The sequence below is a fragment of the Schistocerca serialis genome, chromosome 2 (assembly GCF_023864345.2).
Source record: "Schistocerca serialis cubense isolate TAMUIC-IGC-003099 chromosome 2, iqSchSeri2.2, whole genome shotgun sequence".
Taxonomy (NCBI): domain Eukaryota; kingdom Metazoa; phylum Arthropoda; class Insecta; order Orthoptera; family Acrididae; genus Schistocerca; species Schistocerca serialis.
The window spans coordinates 804,267,899-804,289,462 of NC_064639.1; the positions used below are offsets into that span (position 1 = coordinate 804,267,899).

The 21,564-nt window shown below is 46.8% G+C and overlaps 1 protein-coding gene across 1 annotated transcript in view; it reads right to left on the bottom strand.

The window, feature by feature from the left end:
• LOC126456435 (ATP-binding cassette sub-family C member 4-like) overlaps nt 1–21,193 on the bottom strand; it is a 166,621-nt gene extending 145,428 nt beyond the window's left edge. The window contains exons 1-3 of the mRNA XM_050092185.1: nt 21,096–21,193; nt 20,843–20,977; nt 12,966–13,170 (exon numbers count right to left, since the gene is read on the bottom strand). Of these exons, the coding sequence (XP_049948142.1) occupies nt 12,966–13,170; nt 20,843–20,977; nt 21,096–21,193 (438 nt within the window). The remainder of the gene's footprint in view (nt 1–12,965; nt 13,171–20,842; nt 20,978–21,095) is intronic.
• Nucleotides 21,194–21,564: the final 371 nt, after the last annotated feature.

Here is a 21,564-nt window from a genome sequence, read left to right on the forward strand (position 1 = left end):
TACGGTCCTATCTCTAATGCTTCAGTCCGACTGTATTCGTAATTGAAGATCTGCTTGGTTCAACATAGGGACACGTAGGGTTCGTCTAACGGAGCTCCACATTCATCAGTACGTACAGAACAGAGTGCTCCGAAATACTTGTGCCTGTACCAACAGGGTACACTGTCATTAGGCCTGTCATGGGTCGCTACGTGTCCTCCCTAACTGAGCGAACAAGACTCCAACCTCTACGATCTCTAGTCAGGCGTGTACGTCCAGCACCTTGTGGCTTACTCGTGAACTCACCATTCTACAGCCACTTTTCATACTTGCTGAAGACAGAAGCAAGCGAACAATCGACTATATTTGCCGTTAGCAGGCTGCTCGCTTTGGAGGCGCCGGGACATAAGAATCTGGTCTTTATCAGAGTGGTTTATGTAAATGGATTTCCACTTTTCTGGCCCTTATCGTCGTCGGTATGATTACCCACTCCTTTCCGCTTCGCTTATGTGCTTTCCTTACCGTATCACGCGCCAGCGACGTCAACAGACTACATGCACTCTCGGGCTAGGCAACAGACATAATGATTTGGCTCATCAGTTTACGCGTGGTGACAAAAGTAATGGGTTAGTGGAACAAACATATTCAGACTGCGGTAGCATAGTATACATAAGGTATAAAAACCAGTGCTTTGGCGGATCTGTCATTTGTAATCATGTAATTCATGTAGTAAGTAGGCTGTTTAGGTTTTTATGTTGCTGTGTGCAGTCTGTGGCAGGTTGGATTCATTGTTGGAATATTCGCTTGTGTAGTGTTGGGCTGTTGCTTGTGAACAGTGCGTAGCGTTGCGCAGTTGGAGGTGAGCCGCCAGCAGTGGTGGATGTGGGGAGAGAGATGCCGGAGTTTTGAGAGCGGACGGACGATCTGGATGTGTGTCCGTCAGAAAAAGGAAATTTGTAAGACTGGATGTCATGAACTGATACATATATTATGACTTTTGAACACTATTAAGGTAAATACATTGTTTGTTCTCTATCAGAATCTTTAATTTGCTAACTATGCCTATGCCTATGCCTTCAGTAGTTAGAATCTTTCATTTAGTTGGCAGTATTGGCGCTCGCTGTATTGCAGTAGTTCGAGTAACGAAGATTTTTGTGACGTAAGTTATTCATAAAAGGTATAGGTTATTGTCAGTCAGGGCCATTCTTTTGTAGGGATTATTGAAAATCAGATTGCGTTGCGCAAAAAAAAAAACAATAAATAAATAAAAAAATAAAAGAAATAATATTGTGTGTCAGTTTAGTGATGATCAGAATAAGTAAAGAGAGAAATGTCTGAGTACGTTCAGTTTTGCTCAGCTGTTTGAAAATCAAATAACGTAAGAGGTTTATCAGCACACTCATATATATTTTTTCTAAGGGGGCGCTACAATATGAACAACTTTCCGACGTGATTATGGCCGCACGACGGGACTTAACAGACTTTGAACGTGGATTGGTAGTTGGAATCAGACGCATGCGACATTCCATTTGGGAAACCGTTTGGGGAATTCAGTATTACGAGTTCCTCAGTGTCAACAGTGTGCTGTGGGTACCAAATTTCAGGCTTGACCTCTCACCAAGGACAACGCAATGGCCGACGGCCTTCACTTAACAACCGAGAGCAGCGGCGTTTGCGTTGTCAGAGTTAATGATAAGCAACACTGTGTGAAATAACCACAGAAATCAATGTGGGAAATACGATGAACGTATCTGTTTGTCCGCAGCTCATGGTCGTGCGGTAGCGTTCTCGCTTCCCACGCCCGGGTTCCCGGGTTCGATTCCCGGCGGGGTCAGGGATTTTCTCTGCCTCGTGATGACTGGGTGTTGTGTGATGTCCTTAGGTTAGTTAGGTTTACGTAGTTCTAAGTTCTAGGGGACTGATGACCATAGATGTTAAGTCCCATAGTGCTCAGAGCCATTTGAACCATTTTGAACGTATCTGTTAGGCCAATGCTGCGAAACCTGACGTTAATAGGCTATGTCAGCAGACGACCAATGCGAGTGCCATTTCTAACAGTATGACATTGCTTGCAGCGTCTCTCCTGGTCATGAGACCATATCGGTTGGGCCCTGAACGACTGAAAAACCGTGGCAAGCTCAGATGATTCCCTCTGTCAGTTGGTAAGTGGTTCAAAAATGGTTCAAATGCCTCTGAGCACTATGGAACCTAAGGTCATCAGCCCCCTAGAACTTAGAACTACTTAAACCTAACTAACCTAAGGACATCACACACACCCATGCCCGAGGCAGGATTCGAACCTGCGACCGTAGCGGTCGCGTGGTTCCAGACTGTAGCGCTTAGAACCGCTCGGCCACCCCGGCTGGCTGGTAAGTGGTGACAATAGGGTTCGAGTGTGGCGCAGACCCCACGAAGCCATGGACCCAAGTTGTCAACAAGGCACTGTGTAAGTTGGTGGTGGCTCCATAACTATGTAGGCTGTGTTTAGATGGAATGGACTGGGTCTTCTGGTCCAACTGAACCTATCATTGACTGCAAATGGTTATGTTCGCCTACTTGGAGACCAGTTGCAAGCATTCATGGACTTCACGTTCTCAAACAAAGATAGATTTTTTATAGACATCAATGTACCATGTCACAAGCCCACAATTGTTCGCGATTGGTTTGAAGAATATTCTGGACAATTCGAGTGAATGATTTGGCCACCCAGATCGAACTACGTGAATCCCACCGCACATTTATGGGACATAACCAAGAGATCAGTTCGTGCACAAAATCCTGCGCCGGCAACGCTTTCGCAATTATGGACGGCTATAGAGGCAGCGTGGCTCTATATTTCCGCACGGAACTTCCAACGACTTGTTCAGTCCATGCCACATCAAGTTAGCGCACCGCTCCGGGCAAAATGAAGTCCGAGAAGATATTGGGAGGTATCCCACCTCAGTGTATACCACCTCAGTGTACTTATTGCACTGTGTTTGTTAATTAAAACAAGGAACAATGAGCGGTTGTGCCGTTAGATATGTACTAAGCACCTAAATCAGTGTTTATAAGCTACACTTTTCTTCTGGAGCAATGGAATTCAAACACAGAATTCAAACCCCATTAGCGTGGACTAGATTTAAGTTCTTCATGCATTCCATTCAATGTTTCGACCAAATGCTGATAAGATTAATTGTACGAAATATACAAAAATTCTTCTCCAATCCATCCCTTCTGTCGTGACTGAACACAAGTCTTGCGAAGCACTGTCAAAAAAATGGCTCTGAGCACTATGGGACTCAACTGCTGAGGTCATTAGTCCCCTAGAACTTAGAACTAGTTAAACCTAACTAACCTAAGGACATCACAAACATCCATGCCCGAGGCAGGATTCGAACCTGCGACCGTAGCGGTCTTGCGGTTCCAGACTGCAGCGCCTTTAACCGCACGGCCACTTCGGCCGGCGAAGCACTGTCAAACTCCGATTATAATACTCTATCTCCTATGAGCTCCAACCCATTTTCTCTTCTCTCCCTCTAGAAGAGACCATCATTGCACTCTAGCCATCTATTGTGCCGGGTGATCAAAAAGTCAGCATAAATTTGGAAACTGAATAAATCACGGAATAATCTAGGTAGAGAGGTACAAATAGACACACATGCTTGGAATAACATTGGGTTTTATTAGAACAAAAAAAAAATAAAAGTTCAAAAATATCAGACAGATGCCGCTTCGTCTGATCAGAATAGCAATAATTAGCATAACAAATAAGACAAAGCGAAGATGATGCTCTTTACAGGAAATGCTCAATATGTCCACCATCATTCCTCAAAAATAGCTGTAGTCGAGGAATAGTGTTGTGAACAGCACTGTAAAGCATGTCCGGAGTTATGGCGAGGCATTGGCGTCGGATGTTGTCTTTCAGCATCCCTAGAGGTGTCGGTCGATCACGATACACTTGTGACGTCAAGTAACCCCAAAGCCAATAATCGCATGGACTGAGGTCTGGGGACCTGGGAGGCCAAGCATGACGAAAGTGGCGGCTCAGCACACGATCATCACCAAACGACACGCGCAAGAGATCTTTCACGCGTCTAGCAATACTTTTTTTTTGTTCTAATAAACCCCATGTCATTCCAAGCATGTGTGTCAATTTTTACCTCTCTGTCTACATTATTCCGTGGTTTATTAAGTTTTCAAATTTATACTGACTTTTTGACCACCCAGTATGTCTAGAATCTCTCTGCACTTTGCTTGTAAAGTCACCGAACGTTACTTTGACTTCTCTACTTGTTGAATCCTTATGATGACCGTTTCTATGTCCTCGTATTTTAATTTTTTCCCGCAATTTTTTCGCACTTACGTCTGAGCTGTACCAGCACGTTCCTGGAAATCGATATCAGGGAGACTTGCCACAAGTACACCGCTGCCCTAGTAGTCTGTGGCCAAGGAGGAAGTGGAGCAACATCAGCTAGCGCGGCTGTCAGCGTGAAGTCTGCCTATGAACGAGGAATGGAACACGTTGTCCGCTCCAGCGCCATGGTTAGTAGCCAGCCTGTACTGGAACTGTAACCGCGACCGCTGAGCTATAACCCAGTCCTGAGCTGTGTGCATCTAGTACAGGTTCCCCCCAGGGGGTCCACAACTCTTTTGTGGATACGTGCGTAGCGAGCATGGGACCCCGAGCTAATGTGGCCCTCCTTCCTTTCCGGGCTGCATACCTTCCCTTTCCGCATCCTTCCCCGTCCCCTCATCTTCGCCCCCCCCCTCACCTCTGGCTCTTTCCTTCCCTTTCTCCCCCTCTGGGAGTACGGTTTGTGCCTACGTCCGGAGACGGACGCTCGAAACTGTTACAAATTCCTTGCTTTCTACACTTGCAAGTCTTTGTCCTTCCTCTGTCCTTCTCTTTTCCTTCCCTCTTCTCTTTGCCCTTTTCTCCGCAGCGGCGTTTGAGACCCCTCTTCTTTCCTTTCCCTTTCTCTTTTTTCCTCCCTGTGCGTGTCTGAAGGCCGACCCACGCACTTCCATGCGTAGCCGGTGACGGGGTAACGCGTAATTCCCCGCCCCGGGTAGACAGGTATGACACGTACGTACCCCCTGGTAACGGCCAGGCCCAGGGAGGGGTGATTACCCGAGCTGATACCTTCCGAAAGTGCCGATTGGTCCCTCCGTCCATTTGTCGGGAGGTGTGACCTGAGGTGTGAACAATCACCTAAGGCAGCTGTGCCCTCAGAGAGGGCCCCCACAAGGGAGGAGCGCGCCATCGGAGACGCCGGTAATCATGGGGGATTCTTCTGCAATGGTTTCCTCACCTTCCACTTTGTCTGCTCACAAGCGTAAGTTCACTGAGTCTCAGCCACAGACAGTTCTTCCATCGTTGCCACAGTTCCTTGTTGTTTCTCGGTCTGACGAAGGTCACGACTTCTCCACGGTCAACCCTTTCATTATTCAGAAAGGAGTCGACGCAATTGCAGGTCCTGTAAAGTCTTGTTCCAGATTACGGAATGGCACCCTGTTGTTAGAAACAGTCAGTGCCCTCCAGGCACAAAAATTGCTGCGTACCTCACTACTACACACCTTCCCTGTCTGGGTGGAGCCGCACCGTACTTTAAATTCCTCGCGTGGAGTCGTTTATACACGCTCCCTCGATGGATTGTCTGACGAAGAAATTCAGCACTACCTGTCTGACCAGGGCGTAACGGCTGTTCATAGAGTTATGAAAAGGGTTGACACGAACATCATTCCAACCCGCACTGTCTTCTTGACATTTGACAAAGTTCAATTCCCATCGAAAATCAAAGCAGACTATGAGATAATTTCCGTTCGCCCTTACGTCCCAAACCCAACGTGTTGCTATCGGTGTCAGCGGTTCAATCACACCAGCCAGTCCTGTTACAATCCGGCCAAATGTCTTACGTGTGGCAAGGATGCCCATGAGGGTGCTTGTCCACCTCCATCCCCTCGCTGCATCAACTGTATGGGTGACCACGTTGCTTCCTCTCGAGATTGCCCCATTTTTAAGGACGAAAAGCTCATCCAGGAAATCAGAGTGAAGGAAAAGGTGTCGACCTTTGCTGCTCGAAAATTATTCGCCAGTCGACAGCCCACCGTGCCTCAGACAGGAAAATACAGCACTGTCCTTGCTTCTCCTCGGCCAACAAAGGAGGCGGCCACGCAGACTTGCGACCTCACCTTTAGTGCCACGCTCGTCAGATTGGCCAGCGCAAAGATCGCCCGTTCAACCTCACCACTTTCGCCTGCCCACTCTCTGGCTCACCCTTCGTTGGGTTCTGCTAAATCTCGAGCCCAAAAGTCAGACACCAAGACTTCGAAAAAAGAGCATACTCGTGAAGAGTTTTTACGTACCGCAACTTCCCAACCATCGGTTCCTCCTTCATCTAAACATCATACTTCCAAGAAGGCTACAAAGAAACCCAGTTCCTCTCCTTCTCCGCCAAGGCGTGTCCCATCTACAGCACCACCTGGCGGAAATCGCCCTCGGCCGTCTTCTGTGTCGTCGAGGCGCACTGCTGGCGGCCGATCAAACGGCCGATCGCTGGTGGCATGAGCTGCTCCTGAACAACCTATGGATCAGGATCTTCTGCCTTCGGCTGAATGCCATTCCATGTTGTTGGTCGCAAGTTCTGAGCAGTCGTTGAGTTGACAGCAACCTTGGTCACATTCCTCCATTTTCTGTTCACCCTATGTCTATTATCCACTGGAATATCCGCGGTATTCGAGCCAATCGGGATGAATTGTCGATCCTCTTACGATCCTACTCGCCGGTCATCTTCTGTCTTCAGGAAACAAAGCTGCGTCCCCATGACCGCTTTGTTCTCCCTCATTTTCAGTCCGTCCGATATGATCTCCCCTCTGTTGAAGGCACTCCAGCACATGGAGGACTCATGATTCTTCTCCATGATACTCTCCATTATCACCCAATCCCCTTAAACACTTCCTTCCAAGCTGTCGCCGTCCGTCTTTCCCTTTCCGGATACACGTTCTCTCTTTGTACTGTATACATTCCATCGTCCACACCAATGGCACGAGCTGATCTCCTTCATCTTCTTGGTCAGCTTCCACCCCCCTATTTGCTGGTTGGGGACTTCAATGCCCACCACCCGCTTTGGGGATCTCCACATCCTTGTCCACGTGGCTCACTATTGCTAGACGTCTTCCACCAAGCGGATCTAGTTTGCCTCAACACTGGGGTCCCTACATTTTTGTCTGCCTCCACGACAAATTTATCTCATTTGGACCTTGCGGTCGGTACTGTTCCGCTAGCTCGGCGCTTCGAATGGCTCGCCCTTGATGATACACACTCGAGTGACCACTTTCCATGTGTCCTTCGACTGCAGCCTCAACTGCAACATATGCGCCCTCGACGCTGGAAGTTTGCCCAAGCTGATTGGACACTTTTTTCGTCTCTAGCGACATTCGATGACCGTCACTTTCCAAGCGTCGACGAAGAGGTCACACATATTACCGACGTTATACTTACAGCTGCGGAACGTTCAATACCACGCACCTCCGAATTACCCCGGCGCCCCCCAGTTCCTTGGTGGAACGAGGCATGCCGTGATGCACTACGTGTGCGGCGACGTGCTCTCCGCGTTTTCCGCCACCATCCTACTTTGGCCAACTGTATCCGCTATAAGCAGTTCCGTGCGCGATGCCGTCGTGTCATCCGCGATAGCAAGAAGGCAAGCTGGAAATTCTTTATTAGCTCATTTAACACCTTAACTCCCTCCTCGGAAGTTTGGAGTCGGCTTCGACGGTTCTCATGCGCGCCTAGTTTCTCCCCGGTCTCTGGGCTCACTGTCGCGCATGATACATTAGTGGACCCCGTCGCAATTTCTAACTCATTGGGTCAGCACTTTGCTGAGATTTCGAGCTCTTCAAATTACCCGCCAGCGTTTCTCCCGAAGAAACGTGCAGCGGAAGTGCGACCTCTTGCTTTCTCCTCTCAAAATCGCGAAAGCTACAATACTGTTTTCTCCATGCGGAAACTCCAACATGCACTCTCTTCTTCTCGCTCCTCCGCCCCAGGACCGGATGGTATCCACGTCCAAATGTTGCTGCATTTATCAACCCATAGTCTGCGTTACCTCCTTCGCCTTTGTAATCGAATTTGGACCGACAGTACTTTTCCCAGACGATGGCGGGAAGCTGTCGTCGTTCCTGTTCCGAAACCTGGAAAGGACAAACATCTCCCCTCTAGCTATCGCCCCATTTCTCTCACGAGTAGTGTCCGTAAGGTTTTGGAGCGTATGGCCGTTTAGCGTGGTGGCTGGAATCCCGCAGTCTTTTAACACCTGCCCAATGCGGATTCCGAAAGCATCGTTCTGCAGTTGACCATCTTGTTGCTCTCTCCACTTATATCATGAACAATTTTCTCCGGAAACGCCAAACAGTAGCAATATTTTTTGATCTGGAGAGAGCATACGATACCTGTTGGAGGACAGGCATCCTCCGCACACTGTTCTCTTGGGGCTTTCGAGGTCGGCTGCCCCTTTTTCTTCGAGAATTTATGGCAGAGCGCACATTTAGGGTGCGGGTGAACACTACTCTCTCCCGTACTTTCTCCCAAGAAAACGGGGTACCTCAGGGCTCCGTGCTGAGAGTTGTACTGTTCGCCATTGCCATAAATCCAATTATGGATTGTCTCCTTCCTGATGTCTCGGGCTCCCTCTTTGTGGACGATTTTGCGATCTACTACAGCTCTCAACGCACCAGCCTTCTTGAACGACGTCTTCAAGGATGTCTCGATCGCCTCCACTCTTGGAGCATCGAAACCGACTTCCGTTTTTCTCCCAGTAAGATCGTTTGTGTTAATTTTTGGCGGCGTAAGGAGCTTCTTCCACCCTCCTTACATCTAGGTCCTGTCAACCTTCCGTTTTCAGACGTCGCTAAATTCTTGGGTCTTATGTTTGACAGAAAACTGTGCTGGTCCTCCCACGTTTCCTATCTTTCGGCTCGCTGTTTGCGATCCCTCAACACCCTCCGTGTCCTGAATGGTACCTCCTGGGGAGCGGACCGAGTGGTCCTTCTCCCCCTCTATCGCGCCTTAGTGCGCTCGAAATTGGACTATGGAAGCATAGTCTACTCCTCTGCTCGGCCGTCTATTCTTCGGCGTCTCGACTCTATCCACCACCGTGGATTATGTTTAGTGTCTGGAGCTTTTTACACCAGCCCTGTGGAAAGCCTTTATGCTGAGACTGCTGAAACTCCGCTGTCCAATCGGCGAGCAGTCCTTCTGAGTCGTTATGTTAGCCATCTGTCTTCCATGCCTGCTAATCCAGCCCATGACATTTTTTTCGACGCCTCCTTTGATGTAGGGTACGCCGGCCGCCCCTCCTCCCTACTACCACCGGGAGTCCGCTTCCGTCAACTGCTCCATTCTCTTTCCTCTTTATCGTCGGGCATTTGCTGCTCTATGTGCACAAATGACGGACGCCACATTTATTTACACCGACGGCTCGAAAACATCATTAGGTATAGGGAGGGCCTATATTGTTGGCGACACCCCAAATCACTTTCGGCTTCCCGACCAGTGTTCGGTTTATACTGCGGAGCTTTACGCTGTTCTCCAGGCTGTCCACTACATCCGCCGCCATCAGCGGATACAATACGTTATCTGCTCAGATTCCCTCAGCTCTCTCCTCAGTCTCCAAGCTCTTTATCCTGTGCACCCTCTGGTCCACCGGATTCAGGACTGTCTGCGCTTGCTCCACCTGGGGGGCGTCTCGGTGGCGTTCCTCCCGGGACATGTTGGTATCTGTGGAAATGAGGCGGCCGATATTGCAGCCAAGGCTGCAGTCTCTCTTCTTCGGCCAGCTATTCATTCGATTCCCTTCGCCGATCTACGGAGCGTTTTATGTCGTCGTGTTGTTCATTTATGGCATGCGCATTGGTCGACACTTCCCCATAATAAATTGCGGGACGTGAAAGCTCTTTCTTGTGCTTGGACCTCTTCCTCCCGAACGCGTCGTCGGGAGGAGATAATTTTAACTAGACTCCGGATAGGGCACTGTCTTTTTAGCCATCGACATCTTTTAAGCGGCGATCCTCCCCCACTCTGTCCCCACTGCTCTCAGCTGTGGACGGTAAGACACCTTTTAATTGAGTGCCCCTATTTTAATCCGTTACGCTCCCGTCTACAGCTATCGCCTGATATATCGTCGATTTTAGCAGATGACACGCGCTCAGCCAACCGCGTTCTCAATTTTATTAGTGCCAGTGAAATGACGTCAGTCATTTGAAGCTTTTTTTGGGGACAACCAACCCCTTTCTGTAGTGGATTTTTAAGCCTTCCTTCTGCTTTTAGTTTCTCCAATTTTATGACTTTCGTTCCCATTGCTGCTGGTTTCCATTTTCGGTTTTTTACTGTTTCCTAAGTCACGGACCGGGCGCTAATGACCATAGCAGTTTTTCGCCCTAAAACCAAAACAAAAAAAAAATCTAGTACAGGTTGTCTGTTTGCCAATTCTCGGTGCCAGCATGGAGCTCGCATGGTGTTGTGGAGTAACTGGTATGGGTGCAAGCTGTTGGCCTGTCATTACCTCGCTATCGTGTCCGAATACGAGGCCTGGATGGACGCTGCGTAGTCACCAGCAATGAGTACAACCTCTTACTTCCAATAAGAAAAGACGAACTGACATTTGTCCAGCAAAACCACCAGTATCTTCGACTCTCCCACTCCCACGCTCCGTGCCATTTCAACTCCGTTGCGCGTCCTTTTGATTTTACTGCTATGTGGATTACTTACGTGATGTCCGTTCTGTTCCTGAACATTTTTGTATTTCCATCTTTCATCGATCGGTTGAGATACACTAATTGATCAAAACTACCTGGAACCCCCAAAAACATACGTTTCTTTTATGTTACGTGCATTGTGCTGCCAGGTACTCAATATCAGCGACCTCTGTATTCATTAGGCATCGTGAAAGAGCAGAATGGGGCGCTCAGCGCAACTCACGGACTTCGAACATGGTCAAGTGATTGAGTGTCATTTGTCATACGTGTGTACGCAAGATTTCCACACTCCTAAACATCCCTAGGTCCACTGTTTCCGATGTGATAGTGAAGTGGAAACGTGAAGGGACACGTACAGCACAAAAGCGTAAAGGCCGACCGCGTCTGTTGACTGACAGAGACCGCCGACTGTTGAAGAGAGTCCTAATGTGTAATAGGCAGACATCTATGCAGACCATCACACAGGAATTCCAAATTGCATCGGGACCGAATGCAGGTACTATGACAGTTAGGCAGGAGGTGAGAAAACTTGGATTTCATGGTCCAGCGGCTGCTCATAAAATCACGTCCGTAAATGCCAAATGACGCCTCACATGGTGTAAGGAGCATAAACATTGGACGATTGAATAGCGGAAAAACGTTCTGTGGAGTGACGAATCACGGTACACAGTGTGGCGATCCGATGGCAGAGTGTGGGTGTGGTGAATGCCCGGTGAACCTCATCTGCCTGCGTGTGTAGTACCAACAGTAAAATTCGGAGGCGGTGGTGTTATGGTGCGGTCGTGTTTTCCATGGACGGGTTTGCATCCCTAGTTATTTTGCGTGGCACTATCACAGCACAGGCCTGCACTGATGTTTTAAGATGCTTCTTGCTTCCCACTGTTGAAGAGCAATACGGGGATGGCGATTGCATCTTTCAACACGATCGAGCACCTGTTCATAATGCACGGCCTGTGGTGCAGTGGTTACAGGACAATAATATCCCGGCGGAGGTTCGAGTCCTCCCTCGGGCATGAGTATGTGTGTTTGTCCTTAGGATAATTAAGGTTAAGTAGTGTGTAAGCTTAGGGACTGATGACCTTAGCAGTTAAGTCCCATAAGTTTTCACACACATTTGAACATTTTGAACAATAATATCACTGTAATGGACTGGCCTGCACAGAGTCCTGACATGAGTCCTATAGAACACCTTTGGGATGTTTTGGAATCCCGATTTCGTTCCAGGCCTCACCGACCGACATCAACACCTCTCCTCCGTGCAGCACTCCGTGAAGAATGGGCTGCCACTCCCAAAGATACCTTCCAGCACCTGATTGAACGTATGCCTGCGAGAGTGGAAGCTGTCATCAAGGCTAAGGGTGGACCAACACCATACTGAATTCCAACATTAGCGATGGAGTGAGCCACGAACTTGTAAGTCATTTTCAGCCAGGTGTCCGGATACCTTTGATCACATAGTGTATGTCTTCTGTTACTAAACGTCTCTTGTAACTATTGTCCAACTACCTATATTTTCTATCTAAATTATGTGATACCCCATTTCATGGATTTCCATTCCTCTTCATGTGAAGTACCAACTGTGTTACTCGTTACCATAGCATGTAAAGCTTTGAAAACCATTTCACATCATTTCCCAATTCATCGTTATACCTCTTTATTATATATTGACTCACCCCTCCTGATGATTTTCTTATACTTCAGCCTATCTTCATCATTACTAAACCAATACTCGAGTCTACATCTAACCTTGAACACGCCAAAAAATCCATTATTTCATTTGGCAAACTCTGACTTTCCGTGAAGTAATCCAACTACGCGTTTTGTTCTTTTCCATGACCGTGTATACCTTCTCCTCTTGTGATATTTGAACTGTATATTTATCATTTCGAGCTGAAATGTATTGAAAAAGTCAACAATGCCTAAGAGAAAAGTCAAAAAACCAATTTCGTTCATTAGGTGCACCAGAGTTCAATCCCCATATCAGACATTCTGAAATGAGTTTGTGTACACTACAATAGCCACATCGATACCTCTCTTCGATGTAACAAATGATCCAATGCACGACCCCAAAAACTAATTACGTGAGTGTCTTCGAGAGTGCAAGCTATCACGCAACTGAAGGTGGGTTAAGCCTGTTTTAGCTGTCAGGACGACACATATACTCATGATAAGCTACGATGGTAGTTTCATGTGGATTCTCAGGCACTAATGTTTTACGATTTCTTTCTATAAAACCGTGTAGTGCTCACCTTCCGGTACAGAAGAGCGCAACAGGCCACCCTAACCCTCATGCCGACATATGTGGTAAGCATGTTGTAGTGATGGTAACAGAACATCTTCAGGAAATTGATGATCACCATCAGACTTGCGTAGATGTAGGCTTGTTCTTCTGTGATAGTGCTGCCTGGATTGAAGTATTGAATAGTGAATCCTAGAAGTAGCGGCTGAGCGACTCTGCAACGGAAACATTAATGACAAAATAAATTCGATGCAAGGTGTTCAGCTGTGGCGACTATGAATAAATTATGACTGTGTGTTTAAAATGATGTGTCAAGATTTTAAACATGGCTGCAGCAGCAACTGTTGAAATTCTTCACGATAATGGATGACAGCCAAAAACAGTTGCAGGATAAAAATTTCTTAAAATTCTTGATCAAGGTTTCGGTACATATAAATATACCTTCATCAGAAGTAAAAAATCTAAAATTACATCATGCAATAGATGTAATTGTGCCCTTGGCACAATTGTTTTATTAATCTCCATTGCATGATGTAATTTTAGATTTTTTACTTCTGATGAAGGTATATTTATATGTACCGAAACCTTGGTCAAGAATTTTAATAAATTTTTATCCTGCAACTGTTTTTGGCTGTCATCCATTATCGTGTAAAATGATGTGCTCATTTCTAGAATTTAAATCCTTAGAGTGAGCCTAAATGTCGTTTTCCGGAAAAAAGTATCGAACCGTTGACACTAAATTCACAGCTCTTCGAAATATTTTAATCGATGAAAACCACAAAAGTTGCGTCAAAACGATTTATTAATCACAACTAGTTTCATGACATTGCAATCACATCTTCAGATGATAAACTGCGGACGTAAAGAAGATTCAAAAATTAGAACTATCTTGAATACGATGTACCTAGTACACACAGAGTTGATCAACAAGTGGAGAATACGGACCTATCGAGACATAGTAGTCTCAAAATCTCCGTAATAGTAAGTTACAGAAGTCCCATATCTTCCTGCACAAAACTGGCGTAATAAAGTACGCAACTGTTACCAGTAAAATAACCAGAGGAACAGCGGCAGAACATATCCATTGAAACAAATTTTTTAAAATAAGAACCAACATCATGACGATCGAAAGAACACCTACCGCCCCCTTTCCCTTCCCAACCTCAACAGGTTTCCCGAAAACACGCGCTACGTCTTCTCGGGAATAGCACCCAGCGCACTAGTGCAACATACTAGTTGAGTGTCCGGCTTTGCCCAACTGCCTGGTATGTGTTTATTCCAGTCTTCTATTAATCCGGCTCTTCCTTCCCCCTCTCTCTGCCCATCTGCTCCTCCCCCTCTCTCTGTTCACCTCCCCCACCCCCACTCTCTGTCCACCATCTCCTTTCACCTCTCTGTCCATCTCTTCCTGCTACATTCTCTCTTCAAGTTGTCATTCCGATCCAAATAGGAGGATGCTAGTTCTTTCTCCCACAGTACTTCTTTCCATACGGTATGTATAATGAGTACTCAAAAAGAAAAGAGCCAGAGGCATAATTACTCAAACCAGTACCTGTATGTTAGAAATACTGACACTGGCTGTTGACACACTTGTCCCACTGTGACACAAGGCGGTGAAAGGCTGTATCATGAAGTTCCTGGGGCTGCGATGTAACCAGTTCTGCACGTACAGCTGGACTTCGTCAACCGAGGTGAATTGTTTGCCCTCATAGACATTTTAAGTGGACCAAAAATGGCATAATAACAGGGAGAGGGTGGCTGAGAACCTCCAACTTAAATTTCTGCAGGAGTGCCGCGACTGTGTTGGCCGTATGAGGCTTTGCACTGTCGTGGGGCAGAATGACCCCACAGTTGAGATCGTCTGGTTATTTTGATTTGAACCCTTGCCAAAGGGTGGACAAGGTTTGTGAGTAACGCTGGGCATTCACTGTTGTCCCGTCCTGCAGGAAGTGAATCAGAAGGGGGCCATCTTGGTCAAATAAGAACGTCAGCATAGCGTTTCCTGCACTAGTGTGGACGACGACGTCCAGCTGTACGTGCGGAGCTGGTTAACATCGCATCCCAGGGAATTTTATGAGACATCCTTTCAGCGCCTTGTATCACAGTGGGACAAGTGTCTCAACAGCCAGGTTCAATACTTCTAACACACGTACTGGTTTCTGTAATTATGCCTCCGGTTCGTTTCTTTTTGAACGCCCCTTATAATAAAATCGTTTTTGGGGTTACGGAGGAGCTTCTCGTCCAAGCGTAGCCCAAGTACACACATGTCACATGTCTTTCACGTAAATTTAACGTATTTCATTCGTATTTTCACACATATTTCACCTCTGTCTCTAGCGAATTTCACAATACAGTTTCGTTTTTTAGCAGCTCGGGATTTAAGACATCTTATCTCCTCAATAATTTTGCAGGTACGTCCATTGGTGTATGTAGATACTGTCTATAACAAGCGTTACAGATAGAGTTAGTAGCATAGAAGTCATAAATTTAAAGACCATACCTGACGCGGCAGTTTCACTTCATGAACAGCGAAAACGTAGTAAGCATTTTGCTGGAGAAGTGCCAGCGAGAAATAGTTTCGTAAAGGTTTGAAATTGTGCAAAGTTGACAGCAAGTCGCTAAGGGTTCCCATTCTCAAGAACTGGATGAATAGCTGTAGTCTGGCTGTTCTCGCGCCGAGCGATACGCTCCTTTTCCATCCTCCCCCTCCCCCCCCCCCCAATCTACCCCTTTGGGAGGTATAAGGTTCTTTCTCCCCCCACCTCTCCCCCCTGTGATTTCCAGAAAGTAAGTTATATGTGTACCACGTTTGGTCAAATACACTCCTGGAAATGGAAAAAAGAACACATTGACACCGGTGTGTCAGACCCACCATACTTGCTCCGGACACTGCGAGAGGGCTGTACAAGCAATGATCACACGCACGGCACAGCAGACACACCAGGAACCGCGGTGTTGGCCGTCGAATGGCGCTAGCTGCGCAGCATTTGTGCACCGCCGCCGTCAGTGTCAGCCAGTTTGCCGTGGCATACGGAGCTCCATCGCAGTCTTTAACACTGGTAGCATGCCGCGACAGCGTGGACGTGAACCGTATGTGCAGTTGACGGACTTTGAGCGAGGGCGTATAGTGGGCATGCGGGAGGCCGGGTGGACGTACCGCCAAGTTGCTCAACACGTGGGGCGTGAGGTCTCCACAGTACATCGATGTTGTCGCCAGTGGTCGGCGGAGGGTGCACGTGCCCGTCGACCTGGGACCGGACCGCAGCGACGCACGGATGCACGCCAAGACCGTAGGATCCTACGCAGTGCCGTAGGGGACCGCACCGCCACTTCCCAGCAAATTAGGGACACTGTTGCTCCTGGGGTATCGGCGAGGACCATTCGCAACCGTCTCCATGACGCTGGGCTACGGTCCCGCACACCGTTAGGCCGTCTTCCGCTCACGCCCCAACATCGTGCAGCCCGCCTCCAGTGGTGTCGCGACAGGCGTGAATGGAGGGACGAATGGAGACGTGTCGTCTTCAGCGATGAGAGTCGCTTCTGCCTTGGTGCCAATGATGGTCGTATGCGTGTTTGGCGCCGTGCAGGTGAGCGCCACAATCAGTACTGCATACGACCGAGGCACACAGGGCCAACACCCGGCATCATGGTGTGGGGAGCGATCTCCTACACTGACCGTACACCACTGGTGATCGTCGAGGGGACACTGAATAGTGCACGGTACATCCAAACCGTCATCGAACCCATCGTTCTACCATTCCTATACCGGCAAGGGAACTTGCTGTTCCAACAGGACAATGCACGTCCGCATGTATCCCGTGCCACCCAACGTGCTCTGGAAGGTGTAAGTCAACTACCCTGGCCAGCAAGATCTCCGGATCTGTGCCCCATTGAGCATGTTTGGGACTGGATGAAGCGTCGTCTCACGCGGTCTGCACGTCCAGCACGAACGCTGGTCCAACTGAGGCGCCAGGTGGAAATGGCATGGCAAGCCGTTCCACAGGACTACATCCAGCATCTCTACGATCGTCTCCATGGGAGAATAGCAGCCTGCATTGCTGCGAAAGGTGGATATACACTGTACTAGTGCCGGCATTGTGCATGCGCTGTTGCCTGTGTCTATGTGCCTGTGGTTCTGTCAGTGTGATCATGTGATGTATCTGACCCCAGGAATGTGTCAATAAAGTTTCCCCTTCCTGGGACAATGAATTCACGGTGTTCTTATTTCAATTTCCAGGAGTGTAGATCCATTGGCTTAGGAGGAGTTGAGCAACATACTTAGATACAAACATACATTCACTTTTATGAAATGTATGGATCAGCGAGCTGCGTCCTCGGATGAATGCTTAGCAGCGCATGCACGGAGCAAGAGAAATCGTTATAGCTAGCCAGAGGCCACAACATGTGAAAATGGTCGACAAGCTGCCAAACCACACTGATATATACATACGTAAAAGCACCACAAGGTAATGAACTCCTCCACGAAAATCAACAACCAATATAGCCGGTCTTAACAGCATTACACTTAACAAAAAGATACATAATACCATTACAAAGTCACACTAGAATCTATATTATATGCCACAGTGTGAAATAGCGCACATCAGTTGTCCAAAGAGGTAAAGAATGAAGGCCAACAATACGCAAAAATTCAGAGGTAAAAGGTCTGATATCTTAAAAAATCATACAGCACTTGTTATATTAAAAAATGCAACAACTTCAGAAATTTTTCATAGTGCTAGAACTACAAGGAGGAACCAAAATGAATACACGATAACAGATTTGTATCACAATAACATGACAAACGTCTAACCACTGTAGGTGGATGGAACGAAGCCACGAAAGGGAGAGGAAGCCGGTAAGATACTTGTTCTGTCAACAGCTGTGACTCGTGTGCGATCGAGGTGGCGCAGTGGTTAGCACACTGGACTCTCATTCGATCGGACGACGGTTCAATCCCGTCTCCAGCCATCCTGCTTTAGGTTTTCCGTGATTTCCCTAAATCGTTTCAGGCAAATGCAAGGATGGTTCCTTTGAAAGGGTATGGCCGATTTCCTTCCCAATCCTTCCCTAACCCGAGCTTGCGCTCTGTCTCATTGTCGACGCGACGTTAAACACTAACCACCACTTGTGTGCGTTTTGTGTATCCACTCAAAATATGCCAAAAAGGAATGGAGAAGTAACTCTATCTGCCTATTAAGGGTAAATCCGCATATAGTTTTAAGGCATTTCATTATTTTCACTTCTTCTAAAATGTTAAGCAGGTGGCCCTTAGCTGCCCTATGTAAATATTTTGGAGTTTCAGGAACGTTTGTAATGCAGTGCCCGTAGCACGTAAATGTGGACTGCCTGCCGTTTTCGAGCTCGCCTCATCAAATAGGTTTTTTTTAAAATCAACGTTAAAACTTCTCCCCGTCTGACCAATGTATTTTACTGAGGCATAGTCAGAACAACTACTATAAACCTCCACAAGAATGGGTCTGATCCCGATGTATCCTCGTATCTAACGGAGATAGCAAGAATTTTTGGTGTGAAAAAGGATACAATGTTCTTTGCACGCAGTTCTTTGCCATCTACTTCAGACGTTCTACCAAAATCTATGAAAAGTGTGAAGTGTAGTGAATAACTTTTAATTCCCTGTGAAAGGCTTCCTGGCTAAGCCGTACTCTGTGCAGCCTTTGGAGTAACACCCTGAGTGCGGCAATTTTATAAGAGCGGAGGTGATCCTAATCATCGCGGATGACTAAGTCAGCAGTGGTCCTTTCCTTGCAACCATATATAAAATGTAATCGGCATTCCATCCGTTGTAACAACGAGATCAAGGTAAGGGATTTTTCCCTGGACTACTATCTTGCCTAGTGAACTGAATATACCAGGTGCAGAAATACGAAATCAGAATCTCCTTATAGATGGTGCTAGGCGTCAGTGTAGGGTCCGTGAGACTGCGTCTGCAGTGCCGTCTGCTTCCTGTAACGGCTGACGAATGTCAGCACACAGTAACCCAAGTTCCGTACATCAGTATCTGTTTCAAACTCGTAAACATGTCGAGTTCTGTGTCTGCGATCTACCATTTTCGGACAGCATTGGTTTTCTGTTTTCATTTGAAGAAAACTGCCGCAGAATCCCATCGAATGCTTGTCGAAGTTTTCGGCGAACATGTTCTTGGGAAAACAATGTTTAGAGTGATTCAAAAAATTCAAAAGTGGTGATTTTGACGTGAGTAACGACGAGCGCGGGAAATCACCGAAAAGTTAAAAAAATATGGTTCAAATGGCTCTGAGCACTATGGGACTTAACATCTGAGGTCATCAGGCCCCTAGATTGAGAACTACTTAAACCTAATGAAACCAAGGACATCACACACATCCATGGCCGAGGCAGGATTCGAACCTATGACCGTAGCAGCAGCGCGGTTCCGGACTGAAGCGCCTAGAACCGCTCTGCCAAAGGGGCCGGCCGAAAAAATTTGACGAAAACAAATTGCACGCCTTATTGGATGAAGATGATGCTCAAACTCAGCAGGGACTCGCGTAACAACTGAATGTGGCGCAGAAAGCCGTTTCTCTTCGGTTGAAAACTATGGAAAAGGTACAGAAAGTGAGAGAATGGGTTCTGCACGAACTGAATGAAAGGCAGCAAGCAGATCGAAAGACCACATGTGAAATTCTGATCGCCAGATACAAAAGAAAGTCGTCAGTCAACCGAATAGCGTCAAGTGATGAAAAATGGATATATTTTGATAATCCTAAGCGCGTAAATCATGAGTGAATCCAAGCAAATCAGCAAACCAACATTCCAGTCATCAACAGTCAGCCGGCATAAGTGGCCGAACGGTTCTAGGTGCTACAGTCTGGAACCGCGCGACTTCTACGGTCGCAGGTTCGAATCCTGTCTCGGGCATGGATATGTGTGATGTCCTTAGGTTAGTTAGGTTTAAGTAGTTCTAAGTTCTAGGGGACTGATGACCTCAGAAGTTTAGTCCCATAGTGCTCAGAGCCATTTGAACCATCAACAGTGCACTGTTGGTGTTGGGCCCAGGTGAGGCGTAAAGCTTTGTGTCGTGCAGTCATCAAAGCTACACGAGTGGGCCTTCGACTCCGAAAGCCAATTCGATGATGTTTCGTTGAATGGTTCGCACGCTGACAGTTATTGATGGCCCTGCATTGAAATCTGCAGCAGTTTGCGGAAGGACTGCAGTTCTGTCACGTTGAACGATTCTCTTCAGTCGTCGTTGGTCGAGCTTTTTGCGGCCGCAGCGATGTCGGAGATTTGATGATTTACCGGAGTCCTGATATTCACGGTACATTCGTGAAATGGTCGTAAGGGAAAATCCCCACTTCATCGCTGTCTCTGAAGTGCTGTGCCCCGTCGCTCGTGCGCCGACCATTACACAACGTTTAAACTCGCTTAAATATTGATTACCTGCCACTGTAGCAGCAATAAGCGACCTAACACTGCGCCAGACAATTTTTGTCTTATATAGGCGTTGCCGACCGTAGCACCGTATTCTGCTGTTTACATATCTATGTATTTGAATACGCATGCCTGTATCAGTTTCTTTGTATTCGAGCATCGGCTTCGGACGATTAGAAGCATAACCATTTAGTTAGCAGTTCCCAACAAACTTTACGCTATTAATACACATCGGGTTTTCCTCTATTAAAAAATCATTCTTTTTAACTATGTTGACCATCAAATCTTGAGACCTGTGAATGTTTTATTACTAATAGAAGTGTGTTACCATTATAATTACAAATAATGAAGTAGCACGTTCATATACACGAAACAGCAGTAGTAATATGTGTTTTAGGAAATGCTTTGTCATTAGCTAGAAACATACATGTTATTTAAAATGAATTTTTTGGTCCAAACATTTAGTTATCTTACCTGAGGATTAGAAGGTCAAACAGCTCACATACACCGTAGATGAAATACCGCAACCAGAAAGTTCGAAAAATTGCTCTCGCTAAACTAGGCTTGGTGCCCTTTTCCTTTGCACGAATAAGTTCCTCATCCCATGATCTGAAACCAAGAGTATTCACGTAAGTTAAGAAAGAGTTCTGTGGTTACCAGCATAAAGAATCGTCAAACGAATGAGACCCACAGCTGAGTATCTAGCGACATATAAAGAGGAACTTACTTTTGCAACCTGTCTCCCAGTTTATCCGTGGCATCCCTGTCCAGTCTGTCAAACAGATCGTCTTCTGTTAGGTTTCGTTTCCACACAGTTTTCCGCATCCACCTGGGTCGCAATTCAGATACTTTCAAATCAAAGTTTCGTTTAAGAATAGCAACAAACAAATAGTAGCGAATTGAAGAAATCCGAAATTGAGATCTACACTAGATGCAGACAGATGAGATATACACATTCTTTCCTGGAGGTCGTGGTTGGGTAAGGAAGAGCTTCGGTCACAAAATACCACTTCCATTGTCTAAACTGATATAACAATGACGACCCCATAGAGAACCGGAGAAGAACCAGGAAAAAAAGAAAGTGTATTGGGCTGACAGGAAGAATAGGACTTCTGGTAATGTGAGTGCAGGATTATCGACGAAACTTCAAATGCACCGACGGAAAAAGAGATAGTGACACCAAGAAATTATTAATG